Here is a 17,321-nt window from a genome sequence, read left to right as displayed (position 1 = left end):
TGTCTGTGTGTCTGTCTGTGTGTGTGTGTGTGTGTTGGGGAAGGGAGAAAAAGAAAGAGGGAAGGAGACAGTGAGATGGAGGGATAGTCAGAGAGAAGTGGAGTGATACATTAGGTGAGATAAGACAGAAAGTGCCCACTAAGTGACAAAGGGAGACGGAGAGAGGCTGTGAGGATGGAATTTATTTGACCACCTAAATTTTGGTCATTTTCGCACATCCTCTCGAAGAGTTACACTTGAAGATGGAAAACGAGCCCTCGGGACTCGGAGAGAGAGGGAGAAGCAGAATATGACAATTCCAGCAAGGTGTTAATCAGACTGGAGGCTAGAAAACATGAGCTGCATCATTCTGTCGTTCCAGCTGGAAAGGAGGCTATCTAGTGCACTACCACAGGAAACCAAGTGGAAGTTGAATCAAAGTCAACATGAAATGCAGTTGTTGCTTTCCACAATACTCCCAAAGCTTGTGAGATGTACCTTCACGCTCCGAAACCATAAACAACAAAGCAATATATGTGAAAAACACTGCATATTTGAGTCAGCAGTGTGATGTCTGCCTTGGTGGAGGTAAAGGAGAATTAAGGGTGCTAATAGTGCGTGAAAACCCCTTAATTCTTTATTTTCCTGATTGTCATGTTTTTACTTTGCATTCAAAATTGACATGAGCCCCTTTGTGCTCAGTAAGTGCCAGTAATTACCCCTTGCATAGTTTCAGAAATGCATGGTTGTCATTCTGAACATGAAGAAATAAAGCCAATGACAAACTTCTATATATTCTTTTAACGGCTGCTTCAAACAGAGTGTCACTCTGGTTCACTTATTTTCATTTCACCTGTAAACCAATGATAAGTGCAGCTGCTGCTAAATTCTGTAGAAAAGCCTAAACCGTGTTATGCGGTGCAAACCAGGTCTATTTGGGAAAAAAATAGCTTTGCAGAGGTGATGTAATGTACACCTGGATCTATCGACGCCCATCAGAGTTTAGGTCGCAGGCCCGGAATCGTGTAATTATGAATTAAATCATGGCTGTCGGTTCGTATGAACATCTGTTAGCAATATCATTACAGGAATTCAGAATGGGAGATTGGCCCGGTGGTCAACTTACCCGTTAAGTAACGAGAGCATAGACACCAAAATCATCCATGTGTCCCCAGTGGATTATCCGCTCCGGTGCTTCATGCTAGCACTTTAGCATTCACTATGTTGAGTGATAGAAGACAGCAAGCATTATCTCAAATGTGAGAAATTGACTTGTAGCAGCTCTATAGCTAAATAGTGAATAATCTTAAATAATATGTGGCTAAGTTTGGCTGTTTTGTGTAGGAGATTAGTAACATTTACACAAAATATGATGCAAAAATATCATACTGTTTTGAACTACAAGGAACTACTTTCCCTGTTTTTGTAAGAAGCGAAGGTGCTGGGCGATGGGAGACTATACAACTTAAAATTACTACACAGTGGATGAATACATGGTTGCTCACCTGAAATAGTTCCAAAATAGATCTGGCTATATCATGCATTGAGTTTATTATATTTCATTTTTAAGAAAATGAATCTGTAGGCCATATAATAAACAAAACATGAACTACTCTTCTTCTATACCCTGTTTAGAAGAGACGGTCTTCACCCGAATAGCTTAGGGGTGAAACAGTTCATGTATAATGCCAGTCAGTCGTTACTTACTGACTCTGTTTGACGTGAACCACAGCAGGACCCCATCAAGGACAGTGCTCCTGTTCAGCGGAGTCCAATTCACTGTATTACCACTATTTGCAGTAGGGGTCATGCATCTGTCACGCACAATACAGCTATACCTTGTAGAAATAATAGAAAAAAAAATAATCCTGTTTACTTGAAAAATGTTATTCTGTCTCAGTCCTCTGTATGTAAACTGTTACAATCCCCCAATTCCAATATCTCTGTTGCAGTTTGCTTACTTAATGTAAGGTCCCTTTCCAATAAGTCTTTTTATCTGCCAAGACCTTATTATGTCTAGGGCTGGGTATCGTTTAAAAAATTACGATACCAGTACCAATACCAGTACCCTTAAAGTGATACCGATACCAATAGAGTACTTCATTCGATACGTTTTTTTTTTACGTTTTAGTGCCATCTTGGCACGCTGAACTGCTAACTCCGTCACATACACCGCGCTCGACTTCACCACAGACTGTATGGGTTGTAGCTGCTGCGGTAGTGGGCCAATCACACGTCGCATTAAATCGAAGAACGCTTGTGGTGATTGGCTGCGAGCAAAACCATACAAATAGTCATTTTTTTCTAGATCTGTGTACAAAAAGTATCGAATGCAGGTATCGTTTGACTGGAGAAGTTTCGATACTACTTGGTACTGGGTTATTTCGGTCGATACCTTAAAGGTATCGAGTACCGATACCCAGCCTAATTATGTCACACAACATTGACTTCTTCCTGATTACTGAGTCCTGGCGACATAGTCCCCCTAACTGAAGCTTGCCCCCCTGACTTTTCCAGCTTTAATCAGCCTAGATTGACAGGCCGGGGAGGTGGCCTCGCAGTAATTTATAGAGACAATTATAAATGGCTAGGAATTCCTATTTTTCTGAACTAATCGCCACTACATGTCACAATCCTAGGGTCCTCTTCCAGACCATTAACTCAGTGACCAGCCCTCCCAACAGGCAGCCAATAGAGGCGTCCTCAGACAAGTGTAAAGAGTTTCTTCAATTCTTCACTAATAAAATAGGCGGGATTAGGCTGCAGATCCATCCGGAGCCCAGAAATCTTGGTATCTGTCCTGCTCCCCCTCCCACACTAATCCATTTTGAGCCAATCCTGCTGTCAACGCTTGAAGAAACCATTTCCCGTATGAAATCCTCCTCCTGCTCTCTAGACATCATCCCCACCAAGTTTTTGAAAGAGGTATTTCAGACCATTGGTCCTACTGTTCTTTCTATTGTAAATTCCTCTCTGTCAACTGGTTCATTCCCTGCTAGCCTAAAGTGTGCAGTAGTTCAACCTACCCTGAAGAAGCCAAATCTGGATAATCTTATTTTAAACCACTTTAGACCAATTTCTAAGATACCATTTCTATTGAAAATCTTAGAAAAGATTGTTTCTGCACAATTACTTTCCTTCATGAACAGCAACAATATTTTTGAGGAATTCCAGTCAGGCTTCCGTGCTCTCCACAGCACTGAAACAGCCCTAATTAAAGTCACAAACGACCTCCTGCTAGCTGCTGATTCCGGTGACTGGTCACTCTTAATCCTTTTAGACCTAAGTTCTGCATTCGACACAGTTGACCATTCTATTCTAATCAACCGCCTGGAAAACTGGGTTGGCATTAGGGACACAGCTCTTGACTGGTTTCGATCATACCTTACAGACAGGAGCTTCTCAGTTGTAGCTGGAGAGGCCTCTTCTTCTTTGGCTCCCCTTTCCTGTGGAGTTCCCCAAGGGTCAATTTTGGGCCCCTTGTTGTTTTCCATCTATATGCTTCCCCTGGGTCATATCATTCGAAATCATGACATCCATTTCCATTGCTATGCAGACAACACGCAGCTATATATCCCTCTTAATTGAGGTTGGCAATGTGTCCCGAATTATGTCCTGCCTCTCTGACATTAAGTGCTGAATGTCTCAGAACTTCCTTTAGCTTAATGAAGCTAAATCGGAAATCCTCTTATTTGGCCTCCCAAACTCCCTTAGCTATTTTCAGTCCCAACTTGGCAGCCTGTCCCCCTATGTCAAGCATGTGGCCCGTAATATTGGTGTGATCTTCGATTCTGACCTCTCCTTCGACAACCATGTGACAAGAGTTGTGCAATCCTGTTTCATCCAGCCAAGGAACATAGCCAAAATTAAGCCTTTTCTTTCTTTTGCAGACCTCGAAAAGGTTATCCATGCTTTTATCTCTTCTCGGTTAGACTACTGCAACTCCTTGTACTCAGGGCTCAGTCTAAAAAAACATCTCCTGCCTCCAGTTGGTTCAAAATGCAGCGGCTAGACTTTTAACCAACTCCAACAGACGAGATCACATCACACCCATTCTAGCTTCTTTGCACTGGCTGCCGTTGCATTTTAGGATTGATTTTAAGATTCTGCTGTTGACCTTTAAAGCTTTGCATTATCAGGCTCCCAGCTATATTCTTGATATGTTAGTTCCCTATGAACCGGTGCGCAGCCTAAGATCATCTAATAAAAACCCGTTCCTAAAACACGCCTCGCTACTAAGGGTGACCAGGCTTTTGCGGTCCGGGCCCCTAAATTGTGGAACTCACTGCCTGAGCATCTCAGGCAAGTGAAGTCTGTGTCTTCTTTTAAATCACAGCATAAAACATTCCTCTATATTAAGGCCTTTTCATAACATTTTATTCCACTGCCCCTGCTCTTTTCTTTTGTCTGTTTACGATACTGTTTTGATCTGTTTATCTTTACTTTGTTTAATTGGTTCTTGCCTATGCTGTATCTCTTATTTGGTACTGTAAAGCACTTTTTAACCCTGCCTTGTACTGTATTTCTATTATTCTGTATTGTAAAGCACTTTGTAACCTTGTTTCAAAAAGCGCTATACAAATAAATGTTGTTATTATTATTATTATTATTATTATTATTATTATTATTATTACTTTTTATTACTAAAAGGTCAGTCTTCTTACTTTGGATAACTAGCATTATCCAAAGTAAGCTTTAGCAATAGTTTGCTAAAGTGTTAGCATGTAGCACCAGAGCAAATGATCTACTAATGACACATGGATGATTTTGGTGTCTACGTTCTCATCACTTAACAGGCAAGTTGATCAACAGGCCAATCTCATATTCCATTAAATTCATGTCAAAAGAAATTTAAAAATAGATAAGGACAGACATGGACAGACAGGTGTTATACCTTGTTTCCTATTGATTCCTCTTCTGTCCCCACAGACCTGAGCTTTTTGATTGGAGCTTGGTGGAGAAGAAGACGTCGGCCATCGACAGACTGGAACACGCCTTTAGTAAGGCAGAACAACACCTGGGGATAGAGAGACTGCTGGACCCTGAGGGTAACACACACACACACACACACACACACACACATACACACACACACACACAGATGCACACGCAGACACACCAGTAATGCCGGAGATGAATATTCAGGGTGAGTTATGGCTCCTATCATATTTCACGCCTCGCAATCACGCGCCTTAATTGACCAAATTGAATACGATGTGTCAGCCCCCGATTGGGTGTTGCCATGGCGATAACTGCGGTCACCTTGGTAATGGGACTTGAACAGTGACACACAGACAGTCTGAAAAAAACAGACAGACAGACAGACAGGTTGCCAAAAATGTCCTCGCTTCCCAAAAAAGTCCTCACTTCTTTGTCTGGAATACAACAGAGGCACATCCTAACAGGCATATAGCACACACACACACACACACACACACACCTATACACACACACACACACACACACAATGTGTTGACATCCATGGCGTCTATCATTGTCAGGGCTTTTGCTGACCTAAGACCAGTTTACAGTCTCTTAATCAAAACTGTCAAACAGGAGTAAAACGAATAAAGCTGACCTGGATCAAAGTTTATTGCAACACTGTCTTTGCTGGGCCGGTCTCCATGATAAATGGTGGTGAATTCTTTCAAACATAGGCCAAGATGTTACACTTGACTTTATTGAACAACTGTCAGCGATACAGTCCCATAGAAACAGCTAGAAAAATGGATATATGGAGGAATGGACAGATAGAGTTGGGTGGGTGGATCATGGATTAATAATGGATTAATGGAAGAACAGATTGGGTAGATAGATACATACAGTAGATACATAGATGACTACATAGATCAGTCAATCCTGATAAACTGTGGTGAACTTTCCAATGCCACAAAAAAACAACAAAAAACTCATTGCCACTGTTCTGCATAAACCTTGCATCTTCATATTTTCATTTTGTTGTCATTAATATCATTGAAAGCATCACTTGCATCAAAATCTTGCCACCAACATGTAAACAAAAACTCCAAAACTACATCGGCATGAATGGTTTTTACAGGACCCTGATGATACGTGAAATCATAAATTGAGTGGTATTCCCCTTTAATCTCCCTCATTCGGAGTGCCATGTTTTGGCTTTGTGCCAGCACGATAGAGAGCGTTATAATCCCTTGCAGCTCGCTTAAGCCTTGAAAAGACACATCACGGCATACGAATTACCATTGATCTCGTAATAAACAATCGCTGGTAGGGAGCAAGTGGGGTGAAAGCGTATCATTATTATGCTGTGTATCGGCGCTCAAAACTGTATCAACCCCCCGCCTCGGCTTTTGAACATTTTTTGGTGCTACAAAAGGATTTAAAGTTGTATTTGTTCCGATTTTTTGTGGCTGATATCTCAGCGAAATAGAGGCTCTGTAAGGATTTGGAAATGTGGACAGTCGTTTGATGTTTAGTCCTATGAAATAGCACGTTGACTATGATGTGAACATCTGTTTTAATGCTGGGTATCAAGCCGAGAGGCACTGGGACTTTGGTATACCCAAAGACTTCAAAAATGTCTCCTACAGTCTCTTTCCTTCTCTTTGTCTGTCTCTCTCTCTTGTCAGTTAAAAAAAATTAATTGGCTGAACTGTTCATAAGAAGAAGTATTACCAAAGCTGTAATCATAATGTCCGTTTCCAAATATCAGCAAACAGCCATTTACATGATAGTAGTATACATTCAAACCGTATTGAGATGATGAATGTTTTGGCTTGGAAACGTACCATACAATAGAAGGCTTTCAGGTGATGTAATGCACCCTCTGCCATAGTGGAGGAGTTGCTGAGAACAGCTGATTTCATTTCTAAATGCACAACTTGGCCGTCTCAAAGTAGTTAGAAAGATTAGAAAGATAATTAGAAAGTTAATTTCTGTGCTGGTTTTGACTGGGCATTCCCCCCCAAACGTTAATGCTAGTAGTGGCTAGTAGTCTCACGGTAACATTAACATTGGGTGCTTTGCTGAATTAGCCCGCTGGCTAGTTTGGCAGATAAGCCAAAAACCAGCTGTTTGTTCAGGTTGACTGAACTCACTCTTCTCAATCTACAACTTTTTTGGAGTAGGGACTGGGACTAAAAGGGATATGATAGATATGATGAAGATATGAGTTTTCTGTGCCACAGTGGTCTAAATTTGGAAACAAATCCACCTTTTCAGACCATTAACTTTTACTCACAATGTTACTGAATTGACCTACAGCACCACACCACAATCTTTTTCAGGTATCTCTCTCTCTCTTTTCAGCTCTGCTATATATTATTATATACTACAGCCAGTTCTCCAGTTGACCTCCATAATGGCAGCAGCCATGGTGTGACCCAGCTGCAAAGCCTCTATAGTAGCCTGCATAATCACCAAAATCTCTATTAACTCTACATTATTTAGTTTGAAAACATGTACTTTCCAACAGGACATAATCATCAATATCTATAATCTTGTCTATCTTTCTCTCTCTCTCTCTCCAATGTAATTTCTATCTCTCTCTCTCTCTCTCTCTCTCTCCTCTGTGCTGTTCATTAAGTATGTTCTATCCATCACCCTGTTAACATCTCCACCATCCTCAGTTCATTAGCGCTCCGTTTCTCTTTCTCCCTCCTATTCTCTCTGACTCTCTCCTGCTGTCTCCTGCTGTTCTCCCTGTTTCTATTTCTCTCACCAAACTTCTCTCTCTCCCTTTCTTTTTGTCGCTCCTCTTTCTTCCCTCTTCTTTCTTTTCTCTCTTTCTCTTCTCCTTTAACTTTTGCTCACTTCTTTCACCTCGAATCAAAGCTGACAGTCTGCTGCCCACGCTGAGATGATATATAATGTCATTTTTGCAGCAGGGGTCTCAAAATTTGTCTCTTGGAAAGACATATTTTTCACATTTTCCTCGACTCTATTACCAAACTGTGGTAAATTGGGTTGGGATGCCCTGTTTCTGGCTACCAATCTACTATTCTAAAGTTCTGCATAACCTAACTTAAGTTGCAGCAACTTGGGAAAGGCTTGAATAAAAAGACAGAGTTTGTTGTCTCATACAAAAATAGAATTTCTCAGTCAAAAACCAAATATCACTGTCAAAGCCAAACATTTTCTGCATAATAATTTGGGGACCTATTTTAATCCACCCTAATGACATTTCCACCGTGTATGTTTACAGAGACGGATGTAATCAGTGCTAGGCGTGCACGAACGCATGCACGCGCACACACACACACACACACACAAACACACGCACACACACACACAGACATTGCTAATAAAAAACACATACAGAGACATAAGGACAAAACTACAGCACTCACACACATTGAACACGTTGAAAAACATGCACACACAAACATGTATGGGAACACACAAATTGTAAGGTACTCACACACACACACACAACACGTACACACACACACACACACACACACGCTGACATTCTTGCACAGACAAACATACAGTACTCACACACACATTCACACACACACACACACACAAACACAAACATCAGCATGCACACGCACAAACATATGGGAAAGACACAACTTGTTAAATATTCACACACACACACACACACACACACGCAAATACACAAACACCCACACATCAAGCTGAAATGTGTGCACACAGAGACTTATACGTACCTCATAAGTATGCACACACACGGCAGACATGTTCTCTCTCTCTATCTCACGTACACACACACACACACACACACACACACACACACACACATAAACACGTAGCTGAGCTGTGGTGAAATGATTAAAATGGAGCTCATGGGAAAGAGAGAGAGAGGGAGGGAAAGAGACCAGAGAGAGTTGACCAGAGAAATATGGGATGTACACATACTTGGACACACACACACACACACACACACACACACACTTGCAGATGGCATTGTTTATGGAGCTGTTTGTCTTCCTCAGACAAACAATAATGCTCTAGGATTTCCAACAGTCTGTGATGCTGACAAATAAGTATTCCACAGCCAAAAATACGACTCTCTCTCTCTCTCTCTCTCTCACACACACACACACAGATTTACTCCGGCATGCACGTGCACACATGTATGTATGTACACATATGCTCTCAGACATACACACTCATGCGCGTGCACACATGTGCTCAAGCGCTTACGTGCATACACACTCATATCTGTCACTTTTTGTCTCTGGCTCTATTTTTCTCACTGTGTCTCTCGTCTCTATCTTTCTCTCTCCATTGTAATCTCTCTCTCGCTCTCCTTCTCCTATCTGCTGTTCATTATTTCCATCGTCGTCTGAGCTGCTATCCATTACTATATTCTACACATCGCTCTGTTAACATATCCACAACCCTCAGTTCATTAGCTCTCCGTTTCTCTCTCTGTCCCTCTCTCTGTCTCTTTCTCCTTCGCTCACTTTCTCCCCTCGCTCTCTCGGCCCGACCCCCTTTCCCTCTCTCTCTCTCTCTGTCGCTCTCTCCGTCTCTTATGGTGTTCATTTATCTGCTGCGCCTCGGCCCCGCCGTCATCCGTCTCTATTAGCTCTGCCCCGGGCTGACCGGCTGGGCCACAGGCTCCGGCCGCCCTTCCTGAAACGGCTGCGCTTCTTTTATCTCACTCCACCTGTTAGCAAACTTTGCTCAAACTTTATTCAGCCGTGAGATTGGGGGTACAGAGGCTGGCTGGAAAAACGGCAAGCTTTGAACCCTGTTTTTCCAAATTGAAAGACAGTCTCCGGACTCGCTGTCACCTTGCTGCCTCTAAGACAGTGGGTTCCCAAAGTGGGGTCCGGGGATCCCCAGGGGTCCTTCGGGGAATTTCAGGGGGTCGCCAGAAAAATTAGCAATCGTTTAATTTCACTCGCTAGAGGATAGCACAATGAGTGTATGTATAAGCAGTATTTTCCTCATAAGTTTCGCTCTCCATCCTGATGCTATCACCTCACTTACAGTTACATATTTCTGCACCAAGTCATATTTAACAACTCAAATCTTCATGGGTGGGGTTCCATATGACAAAATCTTAAATCATAGTAAATGGGGTCTGTGTTCGAATGCAAATCTATGATATGAAAAAGTTAAAGGAACCGCTGCTCTTAGATGTGATAAAAGAGCCATCATGTACTGTCACTCCCTCACACACTTCATCTCTCTGCTCTTTAGATGTGGCGGTGCCTCACCCAGACAAGAAGAGTGTCATCATGTACGTGACGTCACTCTTCCAGGTGCTTCCCCAAAGCGTTTCTATGGAAGCCATCCAGGAAGTGGAGACGTTGCCGCGGGCGGCCGCCGGCAACATCACCCGCGTGACGACGGAGGAGCACTACCAGATCCAGACCCAGCAGCGCTATTCCCAGCAGGTTAGACACACACACATACACACACACACACTCACACACACACAGACACACACACAGAGTGATATTGTTTCAGCCCTCCCTGGCATCGCTATCCAACAATGTTATTGTTACTATGGCATCCTGTTACCATAGTAATGTGCCATTGCTGTTTCTGTGGCGACACACGACCTTGGTCTGACCTGCCTGTCAGTCACCATGGGGACCGATGGCACCGTTGCCATGGTGAGAGTGGCATCTTCGCTATAGCAATCTGTTGTTTTCGTCTATGTCATTTGCCCTAATTGTCACCGTGACAGCTTAGCGCTGGGATGATAGTAAGATGCCATGTTTTATTTCCCATGAGCCTTTGGTCTGCAATGCATGCATCCTGTCTGTGCTCAGCTATGTGTATGTGTGCTCACGGGCCTTTTCACATTTAGGTTTTGTAGCTTGGTTGTTGAGGCAGCGCCCGTCCCAGACAATATTAAAGTAGGCTACTCTGCAAGTAGTGCATGTTGTACAACAGAATCACCACAGTGTGTTTTTACACTGCATATTATCAGCTCCAGAGCAGAGCTAACCCAGTTACAAAGTGAGTTTGCAGCGCTCCTAAATACCCCACCGCCACCCCACCATCTTGCCAACCTGCCAACCTGCCACCCCATCAAGATGACTAAATGGGCCTCTGAAATTCCCAGCGGGACGCTCTCCCTGCAGTAGTTTCGTAGTGCAACTGACAGGGATGAAAGAAACAGAGGAGATCATCCCTGCTCTCTTGGAAGTTCTCTGAAGCCAGTGCTGGATGGAGGCAACTGTAAGAACAGCGCTGCTGCTCTCACAAGCAATCAGAGAAATGATGTTGGGATTCAAATATCTGTTAGAACAAATTTGATAATGAGTTCGGTAACAACATTACTGTGAAGAGAGATGGTGTTTTAGGTCTGCAGGGAGACATTTGAAATTCCCTCTTTCCCTGCTATTCCCCAAAATAAAATTGAAATGCTAACCAGCACCCGCAGACTCTCACAAGCATGATCAAGAGAGATTAAGAGAAATGCCTTTTGGATTCTTCTATTTAATGACAAATTGGATAATGAACGGTTTGATAGCAAATTTACTTCTCTGTGGCACCACAGACCAACTTTCCTGGAGTAATCAGCGGTGATGTGATTACCGCAATCAGTTTAATCACAATGCATGATTAAGAAGAGAAACTAGCAAATTTATTGCAAATATAATGATTAGTCAGGTAGTTATATGTCAAGCAGACAGAGAGCCCAAGTGTGACGGGACTAATAGGCCTCAAGACAACACATTTTCAAAGCAAACTGACCTTCAGCATTACTGCTCCTCAAAAATGTATTGCAGGCAGACAGAACAAGACCTTTTCAGGTCACAGCATTGTTTGTCTGCAGTTCATTTTTTTGTGGAGTACATTATTGTTGAGTGTGGGTGTATTTAGAAAAATCTACTATTTTATCTTTGCATAGCACCAGTGAAAAGGTGGAAGCTCTTTTGAAAAAGACAGGTCAAAATGCAACAGCAGTGTAAAATCTTTGCAATGCCAAGTAGCAGTGTCACTGGAAAAGACATCCACCTTAACAGGTCATTCAGTCTAGTGTTGAGCCTTGAGATGTTATTGAAAAAAGTTAGTGAAAAAGAAATCTGCCGATAGGGTGAGAGAATTCTTCTTATTTCCAATGCAAATCAACTTCTTTCAGGAATTTTATTAAAGTGTCATTTTCTTGATATTAGTGGAGGGATCTGCCTTGTTTCAAGATATTAAAAACTTCCTGAAACAAGTGAAGCTGTATTGGAAAAAAAATGAATTATCTCACCCCATTGGCAGAATCTTTCACGTTTTAAGAAACATACGATTTAAGAATAAATATGAGACTAATTGACTTAAGTCATTGCCTTTTTTTTTGTTCTTCGTTATTTTTCCATTAAGGTGGCATAAGTTCAAAATGCGATATACAACACTTAAATCAAAACACCTGCTGTTCCAAAAGACAGCCAAGAGACGCGGCCATCATGAAGAGAGCCATTTGCTGCAATAACACAGTGATGGAGTTATATTTAGTTTTAATTGCTCTGCTCTTTAGGTTGCTCTGCCTGCATTAGCTGGCACAAGCACGCTGGCAAAGAGCGGTGCAGTTGCTGGCATGAAATGAAAAGCACTTATGGAATATAATTGGAGTAACTGGCTATCTTAAGACCTGTGTACACAGAACACACAAAGTTTCTTTTGGAACTCAAAACTCCTCAGTTCAGTGGACAGAATCACCGTCTGTCCATCCGTCCATCCAAATCTTATATCGTCCGCTTGTATCAAATCACAAATTCGATATTATCAAAGTATGATAGAGTCCACCGTTGGGGCCCTGACCTTAAGAGTGGAGTTGAGCTGAGGTCAATGTCATCCTATCGCGCTGAATCAGGCAGGATGGAGTGCGCTTCCTGGAGTAATGGCTGGTAATATTATTATCCCAGTCAGTTTAATGGCCACGTCAGCCCGCCCCTCTCAGCTCTCTGTCTCCGTCTGGCAGTGGAGAGAAACTGCAGGCCGTTACTGCTGGGAACCAAACAGATAGGGTGAAAGATGGGTGGGGAGAGGAGAGACGAAGAAAGGGAGAAAGGAGAGTGAAGAGAGAAAAAGATAGAAAGAGGGAGATTGAAAGGCAGAAGCGTGGACGGGAAGAGAGAGAGAGGGGAGAGGAGAGGAGGCGGAAAGATATATAAAGACGTACAGAAGGATGAGAGGGGGGAAATGGAGAGTGAGATCAAGCAAATAGAGAGAGAGAGCGAGGAACAAGTCAGATGGCGAGAGACGGAGAGAAAAGACAGAGGGAGAGAAAAAAAGAGAGAGTTACTGACAGCGGCTATTATCTGCCTCCTCCCTCATCTGTCATCATCAAAGCGGCGCTGTCACTACCTCCTTACATCAACACCCTACGAGCAGCACCTGGGACACACAGAGAGAGACTTTGACTTTGATGTTCTTTAATGAAACATCTCCCAACAAAACAGGGAGGGGGGAAAGTAACTAAAGCACAAAGTTTAAGACAATCGCATGAAAGTATAGCAAAGTCAATTAAGTGTACTTTTCTGAGCTGTCCTGGTGCAGTAAAAAAACAACAAAAAACTCCGCCCGTCTGGTGCTCCAAGTAGGTGGAAACAAACGCTACGAGTTGTTTGCAAATTTAACAGTTTGATCCAGGTTCGGTCGCCTCGGGCTGTCTGCTCTTTACACGAGGAAACAACTCATCCACCATGAGAGAGAGAGAGAGAGAGAGAAACTGGGAGGCAGTGGGGAGAAAAGGAAGGGGAAAACAAAGATGGAAAACAGACAGAGAAACAGAGGGGATGACAGATGAAGAAAAGGGGAAGAGAGAGGCTAGTGACAGAGAGGGGGCGAGAGGGTAGATTGATAGCTGAGAGAGAGAGAGAGACAGAGAGAGAGAGAGAGAGAGAGAGACAGAGAGAGAGAGAGAGACAGAGAGAGAGAGAGAGACAGAGAGAACGGAGACATTGAGAGATTAAACTTTTATGATGTCTGCGGTGTAAAGGTTGACTTGGTTTTTAGCGATGCAGTAGCTCGCCTGGCTGTCAAAGGAACAGCAGCTTGGGGAATATCCGACCAGGAGAGCCAGTCGTCAATTAAAAGTTATTTGTCCCTTCAAAATAAGAGCGCCGCCTCTCGAAAATCTGACACCTAATCTTACAAAGTGATAGGAAAACCTCCTTCAAATATCTGATTTAAGGTAAAAGCTATGCTATGAATTTTACTCATGAATCAGTTGGTTGAGATTTTTTTTTTTCTTTTTTTGACTTGCTGCATAGATTAGCTGACTCATGTTTCTATTGTCAGCAAGTAATCCAGTGACTCATCAACTGTCCATGTAATCGTCCCTATCCCTATAATAGAGTAGAACAGCACTGTCAGTAGATAGCACATGAAGAGGAAGGACTGAAAGGGACAAACACCAGAGGGGAAAACACACTCATCCCCCACTTGTAGATTCCAAACCACGTAGTTTTAGCCTGACCTGAACCGTATCCAAACAGCTTTGTTAAAAACTATATGTTCGCTGCATGCTTAATGACATGTTAATGGCCGTGTTTCAAATATGTATCTTCTTTTTTTTTACCTGCCTTTTTCATAATGCAGGTAAAAATGTTGAGGGAAAATGTACAGGCCGTCGCTCCAAAGATAAATAATTGAAAGATGTCGGTGAAAGAGTGATTAAGTGTACAGCTCGCCTACAGTTTTTGTGGACAGTGTTTTCCTGCACTTTGCCAGTGCCAAACCTCTATTTTTACTTTTACATATTCAGCTGTCTCCACTGTCTGGAGACTGCAGTGAACTGGGCTTGTGAGCAGAGGGGTTGCTGGTTTGAATCCCAGACTGGCTGCGAAATTCCAGGCAGGGAAAGTGAATGAGAAATGCCCCCCCCCCCCCCCCCCCCCACCCCCTACCCCCCCTCAAAAACTACCATTAAGGTGCCCATGAGCAAGGCACTTAACCCTTAATAGCACCAGAGGAACTGTTCAGCAGCCAACAGTAGAAGACTGGGTAACACTCTATTATAACCAACATGAATAAATGGTGAATTAATCATTGCTTAACTTTATGATTTAATGGTGAAGCAACAAATAATTGATGATGTGTTAATTTCCTACTCTTACTCATTAATTTTAAATGATATATTGTCGCGTACATTATTTAATTATTAATTACTCACATGTTAAGTCATGAATCATTTATATTGTATCATAACTGTTAATTAATTGAATCCATGCTTTTTAATTGCTAAAATTGTGTTAATCATTTGTTATTATCCATGTTAAACACTTTTAAATAATTTAAAAACACTTTAAATAGTTTGTAATGCAGTAAATGATTAGTCAAGTAATTGACAAATGATTTGTGAAACATTATGCATTATGTCAGCCGCTATTATAAAGCTGTAACTGATGTTTACAGTGGTTAATAAATGGTTAATAAGTGGTTTGTAAAACACCAATTAACATTATCTGGACCCCTATTATAACATTTAAACTGATTTATGATTCAATACCAGTTAATAATTAAATAACGACACACAATGCCATTTACTATTAATTAGTAAACATTGAAGGAAATCTACTAAGTAATCATCAAGTAGTTGTTATCCATTAAATGATAATTAATAAACAGTAAGTAATGATTAATGCACCTTTAATGAGCGATGGTTGTAATTGTTACCGGAGACTGTGGTGTTGCTTGGCAGCTCCCAGCTATAGGAACAGAATGTGAGTGTGAAGTGCTCAGTCAGTCAGTCAGTCAGTCAGTCAGTCAGTCAGTCAGTCAGTCAGTCAGTCAGTCATAGGAAACAGCGGTAAGAGCCGGTAACTGTGCCGGACAGTCAGCTGTAGCCTGCTGGTGTCTGGATGGGCGTTGTGGATCTGTAGTGACAACCTGACAGGGAATTGCTGAACAGGACGCCGAAACTGAGCTGCTCACCACCGTGTCAGCTTTCCCTCTGCGCTGTCTGTCTGGTTTCCATTCTGTCGACACTCTCTGCATAACCGATCTTTCTCACACACACACACTCTTCCTTCTCTTTAACTTTCTCTGCCTCTCTCTCTCTCTCTCTCTCTCTTGCTCTCTCTATCCATGTCTTCATTATCTATAGCTGAGTTTCCATCCAAGGATTTTTATACAAAATTATGATGTATCAAATTAGAAAAAGCATCATGACAGTAGCAAATTCCGATAGAATTTCTTCACTTTAGCAAGAAACGTGTTTACGTTCGCTTGACATGGAAAAGATGAAGAAATAATGCGATAAATAGGATATGGAAACACATTTGTCGAGTAATTAATGATGTTCAGTCTCATTGTAAAACAGATCAAAATGGATTTCTAAAATATTTGTCCACCACAAACTCCCAGAAATGTCGTGCCCACTGTTGCTGTCATGGTTGTAAAGCCATTAGTTTGTGCATTACAATATTGACAAGTGCATTTCTTTGTTTTCGTCTTCAGACAACATTAAATATGGCCGACAGTAGCTGAAATGAAAGAACAGCTCGCCCAATATTAATTCTCCAGAGACTCTTTGCTTTTTTCTCATGTTTTTTTGACAGTCTGGTGATAGAAACACACCTAATCCGTATTTTATTTTTTGCGACATTTCAAAAAGTTCACTAAAAAATTCACTTGACATTTGGATGGAAACTTAGCTTATGTGTGATTATTCATGTTTCTTTTTTTCTCCTCTCTTCTGCTCCTCTCTCTCTCTCTCTCATTTTCTCTTTCTCCCTCTCCCTTCTCTCCTCACCTTGATCTCTCATCATCTCGCTCGCTCAATCCTCTCCATGCGTGCTCCTTCCTTTTTCTCTTTCCGTATACATTTCTTCCGCTTTTATACTCTACTCTCTCATTTTCTGCTTCCTCATCATCTGCATTACTTGGCTCTGTCTCTATCTTCTGCTGTCTTTCTTTCACATTCTTTCTCACTGTGTCTTTCTCTCTCTTTCCTCCCTTTTTTCTCTCTTTCCTCCCTTTTCTCTCCCAACTTTTTCCTTCCTCTCTTCTCCCTCTTGCCACTTCTCTCCTCTCTCTCATTTTCTCTCATGGTCGCACTCTCTCTTGCTCTCTCGCCCTCTCTCTCTCTCTCTGTCTCTCTCTCTCTCTCTGTCTGTCTCTCTCTCTCTCTGTCTGTCTCTCTCTCTCAGATCACAGTGAGTGTGGCTCAGGGGCGAGTGCGGAGTCCCTCTCCCTCCCCTCAGCCGCGCTATAAAAGCTATGCCTACACCCAGGCTGCATATGTCAAGTCGCCCGAGCAAAAGAGGAGGCGTTTTACTGAGCAGGTCCGTGTCTCGCAGCGCTAACGCTCCACGCCAACGTCCATCTATCTGTCCATCTGTCTGTCTGCATGTCTGTGGGTTTGTCTGCCTGTCCGTCTGCATTGCAATAAAATGTCCATCTTACCAAGTCATTTGCTGTCTTACAAACTTACT

General features: G+C 42.3%; 1 protein-coding gene across 3 annotated transcripts in view; it reads left to right on the top strand.

Moving 5' to 3' along the window:
- The window catches only part of dmd (dystrophin), a 179,249-nt gene that overhangs the window by 22,344 nt on the left and 139,584 nt on the right, over window positions 1–17,321 (top strand). For all 3 annotated transcript variants that reach the window (XM_078291034.1, XM_078291033.1, XM_078291035.1), the window contains exons 7-9: window positions 4,909–5,027; window positions 10,138–10,334; window positions 17,037–17,171. In XM_078291034.1, the coding sequence (XP_078147160.1) occupies window positions 4,909–5,027; window positions 10,138–10,334; window positions 17,037–17,171 (451 nt within the window). The remainder of the gene's footprint in view (window positions 1–4,908; window positions 5,028–10,137; window positions 10,335–17,036; window positions 17,172–17,321) is intronic.

Source organism: Centroberyx gerrardi, chromosome 21 (assembly GCF_048128805.1).
Source record: "Centroberyx gerrardi isolate f3 chromosome 21, fCenGer3.hap1.cur.20231027, whole genome shotgun sequence".
Lineage (NCBI taxonomy): Eukaryota > Metazoa > Chordata > Actinopteri > Beryciformes > Berycidae > Centroberyx > Centroberyx gerrardi.
The sequence above is the reverse complement of the archived record's forward strand: the minus strand, read 5'-3'. Positions and strand labels throughout refer to the sequence as shown.